We start from the raw sequence: 9,670 nt of genomic DNA, 5'->3' as shown, positions 1-9,670 counted from the left end.
TCGGCATTCTGATCCAGAGATCTGTCTGTTACCCATGAAACAAAACAATTGTAATGTTTAACCTGAAATCAATCATTTCAACATATTATTTTTTCAATTTTAAAGTTGGCTTTTTAACAATATGCACACCTTTTAATTGGAAAAATCACTTGGAAAGATTTTTTTAAATAAATGTATGTATGTATGTATGTATGTATTTATTTTTGGCTGTGTTGGGTCTTCGTTGCTGCGTGCAGACTTTCTCTAGTTGCGGCGAGCGGGGGCTACTCTTCGTTGTGGTGTGTGGGCTTCTCATTGCGGTGGCTTCTCTTTGTTGCAGAGCACGGGCTCTAGGCATGCAGGCTTCAGTAGCTGTGGCACACGGGCTCAGTACCTGTGGCACACGGGCTTAGTTGCTCCACGGCATGTGGGATCTTCCCGGACCAGGGCTCAAACCCGTGTCCCCTGCATTGGCGGGAGGATTCTTAACCACTGCGCCATCAGGGAAGTCCCCTGGAAAGATATTTTTAAAAATAACAAGATTCCAGTATAAATGTGACTAAAGTGCTGGGCAGTGATAAAAGTGAGAGAGATGAGTAGTAAGTAGGTGATTGCCTACCCTGTTATGTAATAAGTAACAGCTGGAGTCAAGGTATGAATGTGGGAAAGGACAAGGGAACAGCAGTATGTAGATCAAACTACACTTCAGGTTGCAAATAGCTTAAGGATAAGAACTAGGGTGTAGGCCCTCCTATGGGAGACTGCCTAGCTCACAATCTATCAAAACAAGCACCATGAAAATGGCTGGCTTGTTTATTTTTTTGAGTGGGAGAAAATCTCCTAAGCTAGCACTTGAAATGGAGATGACAAGAAAATAGTCATAAGATTTTGGAGCTTAACCCTGACATCCAAAATGCTCTTTAATATCAATGTTCAGTCAAGCCCTAAGTATAATAAGAATTTAAGTATAGAAGATACCAGCTAAAAACAAACGGTTATATTTCTAAAGTTTACTTGCAAAATGATTTTCTAGCATCCAAGGAGCCTTTCCTATTAGAAATAATGTAATGAATAGTGGTTATAGTTAAAAACAGAGTAGAAAAATGAGGTCCCTTAGCTAAGCTGGAATACGAGATTCTCAGTTTTCAAGTTGAAGGAAGGAGAACACATTAGATGTGGTGAACAATACTTCATCTCTACCTACCCTGCCCCACTTCTTGAAGCCCTAGACTCAGAAGCAAATGAGTGGGGACTTCCCTGGTGGGCCAGCGGTTAAGACTCCATCCCAATGCAAGGGTTCAATCCCTGGTCAGGGAACTAAGATCCCACATACTGTAACTAAGCCAGCACGCCACAACTACTGAGCCCGTGCACTGCAACTAGAGAAGCCTGCATGCTGCAATGAAGACCCAGCGCAGCCAAAATAAATAAATTAAAAAAAAAAAAAGAAGGGCTATGCTGACTGTAAAGTGAGGTGCACATGTCAAAAAAAAAGGAGCAAGTGAGTGAATTAATCATCTCTCCCACTGATAGCTGCCCCTTTCCTTGAACTAGCTGCAAAAGAAATTGTTCCCAGACCTCCCTTCACCCCTATGGAGACTTCCATACCCACCAAAGAGTCTTACCAGAGAGGCTACCATAAGGGAGAAATGTTCAAACATCAGGAGTTTTTACCCCAGGGCTGTTTGCATAGTCTTTTAAGCTTGGTGTTGACTTAATCTTTTTTCCTCTGTGTTTCCTAATTCTTTAATAGTTCTTTTAATGAATATTTTTAATGAGTGCAAAAGCAAAATAAAGTCATACCTCCCACTTATTCCTCATACTAAATAAAAATGTAATCATAATTACTTTCACATAGTAAAAGACTTTAAGATCATTCTGCCATCAATCTTCAAGTTTTGAAACCAAATTAAAAAATTAAAACTCAAACATACCTTTTAGTAAAAGGTGGTGCAACGGAAGCATCTGTCTTCTCATGGTAATCCGGGCTACTTAGAAGGTTAACTGGGACTCTTCCGAATGGGCATGACTAAAAATGTTTTGAAAGATTAAGTAACTAACTAGGAAATAAGTACAAACCTCACCACTACCATTTTAACCAGAGTTAAAAATAACTTACTCGTTTAGCTTTGTTTGTTTGTTTCAAAGGATTTCGATGGCCTATCTCTGCATCTTGAGGGGGTATGTTCTCTCTAAACAGAAAGAAAATGCTCCTGATTTTTAAAAGAATATTGACACATGCATTTTCATCAACTGTTAAACATTGTTATTGTAACATGAAAATATATATGCAGATGTATAAATAATATAAATGTAGGACGAGCATTTAAAAAATGGATTCAGTTTCCTTACCCATACAAAAACCTGGCTTTAGTCTGTGCTCTGGAATCACAACTGATGTTCCTATTCAGTAAATGTCCAAGTGTACTGGGGAACGGTTCCTGCACATTTGATACTGTAGATGCTGTAAACATTTGAAATTGTAATTAAATTTATAAGGACATAAGAAATACACAAAAAAGTAATCTCATAAATAAGAATGTTTTAAAAGTCAATTCATAGTAAATATTTGTCCCCAAATAAGATATACAGACATGAAGATGTTATGAAGATAATTCTCTAACTATACTTCAAAACTATTCCATAATTATATAACTGTTTACTCAAGAGTAAAGACACATTCCTTATTTCTAATAGCAAAAAGTCATTCTCTTGCCTAGATCAAGTTTTTCTGTTCGTTTGTTTTTAACTGAAGTATAGTTGATTTACAATGCTGTAATAGTTTCTGGTGTACAGCAAAGTAATTTATCTATATATATTCTTTTTCATATTCTTTTCCATTATTGTTTATTATAGGATATTGAATACAGTTCCCTGTACTATACAGTGGGACCTTATTGTTTTAGATCAAGCTGTTTTTAATGTGTCACCAATTAGAGTTTGATTAGGGAAAAAAAAATTCCAACAAGAAAGTAATGACTTTGTTACTTCTAAAAGTCTTACCTCCTTTACATCTAAAACTTAATCTTAGATTTTGATCATTCTAAATAAATGATATTTTTCTATAAAATATTATCCTGAATCCTTTTTTGCAGGACAAAACACCACAGAAAAGTATTAGCACACACTAATGTATTTACCTGATAAACTCTTCTTTTCTTCCTCTGAAAGCAGCTGCTTTTTTTGAAGGTTTAAATTCCGAATGGCAATTTCCAGCATTTCTAGGGGTACTGCTCCACATTCCACAGCTTTATGAAGAAGTTGCTTACATTTTTTGAAATTACCTAACAAAGTAAAAAATAATCATCATTTTAATGCAGCACCCTTTACTCCCCAGAGGCGTATTCATCAGGACCTAGGAAAAAAATTTTAAAGTCTTAGACAAAAATGTTTACTCCAAGGCTCACGCACGTTATTCATAAGGAAATAAGCAATTTCTCACTTCTGATAACAAGTCATGTCAAACAGTTTACTTGTGTAAGATGTAACTGATGTAATTATGTATTGGTTTATTGCCACGGTCCATTTTCACAAGTAAAAGAAATGTTAGCAAAGCAGTTACAAAATGGGGGCAGCAAAGGTCAACTCAAACAGAAACTTGAGCGAATTCAGTAAAAGGGAAAACTAAGCCTTAGATGTTGCAACCGTCTCAAGAGCATCAATCTGTTACAACGCAGCATAATAATTATCATTTATAATAACATTTAGTCATTAAGGTTGAAATCTTTTGCTAAAGGAAATTCCCATCAAAAGGATTCATGTGAAAAAATGTAACAATAAAGATGAATCTTTAGCTACCAGACTTAGCTACACCACCCCCAAAATGCAAAATAACTGAGAAACTGCCAAAATCACCTTTTGACTACAGATAAATTACCAAACAAATTGTCTTTCAACTGCAAACTTACCCAATACATTTCGTTTAGAATTTCATTTATAAATATTAAATGTATACGTCATGTATGTTATGAAATGTGTTAGCATTTTTGGGAGCCACTAGGCTATACTATGCACTTGGTACTTGGGTATAAAAATGGTTAAGAGTCAGCCTCTAGCTTCTCACAGTTTACAAATTTTAATAACATAAACATATTTGATAGAGACTAAGACTACATTTATTCAGAGTACTGAGATTTCATGTATTGAGCATTTCAGGGTAGCAAAAGAAGAAAGAAAGGCTTAGACAGGAACTAGTAATTAGGGAGCTTACTAAGGTCACAGACCCCTTTGAGAATCTGATAAAAACTATGGAATGTCCTCCACCCCTACAAAAATACACATACACACCAAAAGCACATAGGACTTCGGGGATTTTGCATTTTTCCTGAAAGCCTATTCATCAACCTTGTTCAAAATAATCACAATTTGGACCTACTACATCCCAGTGGTAACAATGAGGTTTATTTCTTATTTACAGATAATATAATTTGAGATTTTCAAAATCTGTATTCTAAAGATATAAGTTTATAGCTGCTGTTGATAGGCCATAACACCTCAAAAATTTAAAAAAGTAGAATGAAGGAGAGCTAGATGATCTTAAAGGCCTGGCCAAACTCTAACAAGCAATGAGGCAATTCTCCTAGGCAGGAAAGGGATGATTTTTTTTTTTTTTAAGTCACCTGATAGTTCACAGGATAGATCAGAGAAGATGATTCGGATAACTAGGACCCAGAAATCATCTGCATAAGTAGAAGTTCAGCATTTGAGTTTATACAGTGCTTTTCTCCAACCTCGGTCTTGGCGAACACTCTCTAAGGAGTTAGCCCTGCTTTGGACATGTCTACAAGGATTCTGGCTGAGCCAAAAAGAAAAAATGGTGATAATATGTGTATTACTGGTGGGAAATGGGATCAGGGTTGGAGCAGCAACAAGGTAAATGGAAAAACAGGAAAATGTGGCCAGAGGGCCAGCAGGAGAGATCCAAAGGCCCCAGAAAATGAAAAGAGTAAAGGCTAATGGCCATGCTGAAAATGTCTGAGGAAGAGACTGCCCTTGTTCTATCTAAAATGTCCAGACTAGGTAGAACCAAGTGAGCAAGAAATAAAAGCTTCTACAGCAGTTTACTTTTTTTCAATTGAACTACCAATTAATGCTACAATTATGTTCTGATATATATTTTGGTGCTATGACACCATCGCACATGACAAACTTATCTAAGCTCTGGTTTAAATATCTTATACCCTCATCCCAGAAATACTCAGTAAAGAAGCCACTTTCCTTTAGATGTTTCCTGAATCTAATAGCACACACGTGATGTTCACACTTATTTTCCTGGGTTACTCCTAACAAGTGGAAGGGCCAGTATGACAAATATTCTCATGTACACTTAGGTAACATTCTTCCCCCATATTCTCATCTGACGTTTCGCCTCATACTTCTATTTCATACACATGATTTAATATTCGAATGTACATTACAGTAGGAAGTTATCTTGTACTTAAAATTCAGACTTGAAATTTTCAGATTACCTTGTGATAGTTCAAACTGTGCAAAAGATATATGCACGAAAGCAAATTTCTTGCAGTTTGCTCTGGCCATCTGAAAGTAGTCGCGTGCGTCATCTGGCTCTTGAATACTGAAATAAAGATTTCAGAGTCAAGTTTTAAGAAAAAGGACACATTTGCCTAAGTTTGGTAACTCCTCATTCTATTTTCCAAAAGACACAGGATATTGTTCTTTTTTCTGTATGTAAAATTAAATAAGTTAATTTTTACAATCTTTTTAGGCAGAGTCTAGAGTATGTAACTTTGTGGAAATATGTACATAGTAAAGATAAAGAAGGTTTACATTACTCACTTGTTAATTATAAACAAAAGGATTTCGTCAAAACATATTAAATTTCTTACAAGTAATTCTGACAACATGTTTTCATTTTACCTTTTGGCGATGTAGTTATGTGTTATGTAATATAGTTAGCTAAATGCAGTTAAAATGGTAATACTTACGCTTTTAATTCAGCAAATCTCACTTGAATTCTAGCAAAACTCTCATTTTGGCCATATTTATCTGGAGGAAGTGCTTCAATTGCTTGATTGTAACGACCAATCAATTTATTTAAAAGGGCATCATTTAAAGGGACACTGTTTTTCTCTAGTTTGAGCAACAAGTTCAACCAGTCCTCTGGGTTGTTTGCCATCATCATAATTTGGTTAACAGTTCCCGAGTTATCTGAATAGGGGACAAAATATACCACAACAGAGGAAAGACATAAAACAAATGCCAAATTGCACTTTTCTTTCAAATTACAGTTAATCACTGATACTCTCAGTATGAACATACACAAACTCCCTAAAATGCTTTTTTAAAACTTTAACAACTCATGTAAATATAAGCAAACTTATTTACTGTATATATATTTTTATGATGGTATGCTGTACTACAAAAAGCTATATATTTTGAAGGAAAAAAAAACTTGGAAATAAATGTTTATGAGGAGCTTTAGAAAACCATATGCAGTCTAAGAATATTGTATGCTGCAGCAGCATAATTCTATCTTAGCATCCTAACGATGCAAAGAAAACCTAAGGCTCTCTCACCACCACCAGTACCAACTTTCTTGGAAAATTCTTCATGCTTATTCATTAAAAATTTAGAAACTTACTGTCCTAGTCCTAACATAACATTTACAACCTTATTGATCCAACATTACATCCATATTCCTCAAACTTAGTTTTAAACTGATCAAACAAAACCAATCTACAAAAGATAAGCAACCGGTATGGTCATTTTCCTCTCCCTCCAATTTACCCATATTTCTCCAAAATTTTCACGTTGTTAATTTATTTTTAACCTTCTTTAGTGTTACTAGTTGTCCTGTTCAGGATATTTTAGTCATTATTAAACATTATTAAATTTAGATTTCTCAGAGAAACTATCATTCCTTCTATTAGTTTCAGTTACCTTCAACAAGGGTTAAATATTTGCTTTTACAAACAAAATTACTCTTTCTGCTTTTTACTAAACAAAAACCAAAAAAACAAAAAACAGATTCATAACTTTGTTTCTACCCTTAAATTTAATCTGGTCTGATCTTAACTTCATTTTCAGTTTTACCTCCCATCGCCTTCCTAACGAGTTAGCCTTCAAGGTGTCTAAAAAACGGTCTTTGAAGATGTATTTCTCATACCCCATTCTCCCTCTATTAAAACCTTAAAGCATCCTGTCTTATTGTGTTAGTATTCATTCGATGTCAAACATATATTACAATGTAGCATAGTAGATACTAAATTCTTCTGATCTAGAAACCACGGTTTTAATCTTCCTCAGTATCATGTCTTACATCCCAATCATCAATATATGTTAAGTACTCACAGTTTTGAGCAAGCTAAAAATTTTAAATAAGGACTTATCTACCTTGGTGTACAAGCCTTGTTACCACTGTTTAAATACACAAAGTGTGGTGACAGAATATCACCATATTGAGAATTTGCTTAACACCAAATTGATCAGTTTCTAAGTGGTTTCAAGTGAATATGACCTGCCATCATGACTAGTTATAGGTTCTGCCATTTGCTTTCAATCCCTCATCCACTTAATGGTTAGTACAGATACAACAAACTTATCCAAAGGTCACTTTTCAAAAAAACTCAACAATCTAAAATATAGTAAAGGATTCGGCTTCTGAGCTAATACTTTTCATAAAACTAGGGCATTAAACTTTGGGCACTTTCACTCATTCATCATTCAATAAACATTTAAGTACCTACTACTTGCTAGGCACCATTCTTAGTTCTGCAGACACAACACAACAGATAAAAGCCACACCCTCAGAGAGCTCACTTTCTAGTGGAGGAGAGAGACAATAAACACATGAGTAAACGAGATATAAGGTGATTAGCGCTACAGAGAAAAATAATACAGGGAAAGGAAATAGGGGACACACACCCAACCCCACAGGTTGCTATTTTAAAGAGGTGGGTTAGGGAAGGCCTCGATGAGATGACATTTGAACAAAGACTTGAAGGAGGTAAGAGTGGGCAGATAGTTGGGGAGCGGTGCTCCAGGCAGAGAGCGAAGACAAAGGCACTGGGATAGAAGCTGGTCCAGCACACAGGAGGCATAGCAAGGAAGCTGCTGTGAGCAAGGGAGAATAGGAAAGGCCAGGAGAGTAACAGGAAGATTCTTCAATCAAATACTGAGTGTTTAACCTTAAACCTGTACATCATTTTATTGAGATTGGTGAGGTTTTCTCAGTTTGCAGCAAAAAAAGGAATGGAAAAAAAATGGCATACCTATTGATGGCAGGCCTATCAGCAGAAATGAGAGCTGCCAATAATGGAAGAGTTACGAAAATTACCTCTGAGCACGCTGTAATATGTGATGTTAAGTGTCCTTTCTTAAGAATGTGGAAAATTGTGGGAATATTTCCACACAAAAGGGTTAAAACATAAAATGTTTGTGCTCTAACTGGTGAGCGTCAATTACTGAGAAAAGTACACACCATGTGAACACCCAGTGGTTAACATTTCCTTCCTTTACCGCAGAGGTATTCAAAACAAGGGAACTCACCTGTAGTATCAGCAGAGACTTTATTCAAGCTTAGCTCATCAGTAAGGTCTTCGTTTTTAAATTTATTTTTAATATCTCTCACTTTGTTCATTATGGAATCAATTGTCAATTCTCTGCCACTTAAATCCTCAGCCTCCATTTCTAAGGGAAAAAAAAATCGAACTATTCAGAATTCCTATTTTTACTAGCATTAAAGAAAAAAATGTTGCAACTAGCCTTTTAGAACCCAGGAGACTAAAGCATTAATTATATGAATATCTCAACACAGATATTATCAGTGTAGAATTTATGAAGCTATGTGCACAAAAACAACAGCATGTCTTTGTAATCTGCCCAGCAAGGATTCCAACAGGTAAGTCCACCTCTTCTTTCCACCAGAACGTCAATGAAGCCATTGCACAACACAGAAGTTGCTGCCCCCTTTCAAACTTTCCATTTTTCTTCTCTGCCTTCCTTTCACTCTTTTTCCAGAATTATTTTCTCTGGGCCATCTGCAAGTTCAGTCGTTTAAAAAAATGTGATGGTATGTTTGCTTGGATTCTGGTAGTGGCATATAGGCATAAAAAAATCCTTTTGGTAGTGAGAATAACCATTCCTTTATTCATCTGCTTTATGTCAGTAAACCTGCACATTGCAAGTGCTTTCAAAGCATGATACATACAACATCACTGCCCTTTATTGATAAATGGGGTATCAGCAGCTTGTTCTTGTGCATCTCTGGCAGAAACATGATGTGCTACCTTAATCATTCTAATACCAAGAATCTACTGTATTAGTACAGTACTGAGCACTTGCTCATCTGCATGGTGTTGATGTTTAGTTCACAAAGTGTCCGCAGTCTTTCTTCCTGTAAATCTCATCTTTGTGATTCGCAAACCCATAAATCCAGTAACCCAGGGTCACTGATATCAATGGCGCCCCAGACCTCGAGCGTAACAATGCAAAAGGGGGATAAAGCGGGCAGCTAGGTATCACCCCTTGAAGCCAGGTTCCAAAGGTAACTGTCAGAATCAAGGCCACCATCTCCTCTCCCTGTTCTAAAACACCAGACAAGAGAGGGAGTCTCCCCAGATGCCCTGCCAGGCCCTCTCTCCAGCCAAGTCCACATCTACCTCTCGTTTCCCGGGTTCTCAACAAAAAAAAATCTCCGGCACAACCGGGAGGATTGGAGGGGCAGAGAGCC

At 36.4% G+C, this 9,670-nt stretch overlaps 1 protein-coding gene across 2 annotated transcripts in view; it reads right to left on the bottom strand.

Moving 5' to 3' along the window:
• The window catches only part of TTK (TTK protein kinase), a 39,823-nt gene extending 31,197 nt beyond the window's left edge, over window positions 1–8,626 (bottom strand). For both annotated transcript variants that reach the window (XM_007456622.1, XM_007456623.1), the window contains exons 1-8: window positions 8,488–8,626; window positions 5,925–6,147; window positions 5,448–5,554; window positions 3,120–3,263; window positions 2,332–2,443; window positions 2,099–2,171; window positions 1,914–2,008; window positions 1–25 (exon numbers count right to left, since the gene is read on the bottom strand). The exon at window positions 1–25 is cut by the window's left edge and continues 66 nt beyond it. In XM_007456622.1, coding sequence (XP_007456684.1) covers window positions 1–25; window positions 1,914–2,008; window positions 2,099–2,171; window positions 2,332–2,443; window positions 3,120–3,263; window positions 5,448–5,554; window positions 5,925–6,147; window positions 8,488–8,626 — 918 coding nt within the window. The remainder of the gene's footprint in view (window positions 26–1,913; window positions 2,009–2,098; window positions 2,172–2,331; window positions 2,444–3,119; window positions 3,264–5,447; window positions 5,555–5,924; window positions 6,148–8,487) is intronic.
• Between the last annotated feature and the right edge of the window lie 1,044 nt (window positions 8,627–9,670).

The sequence above is a fragment of the Lipotes vexillifer genome, unplaced genomic scaffold, assembly GCF_000442215.2.
Source record: "Lipotes vexillifer unplaced genomic scaffold, Lipotes_vexillifer_v1.1 scaffold1077, whole genome shotgun sequence".
NCBI lineage: Eukaryota > Metazoa > Chordata > Mammalia > Artiodactyla > Lipotidae > Lipotes > Lipotes vexillifer.
This window is presented reverse-complemented; position numbering and strand designations above follow the sequence as displayed.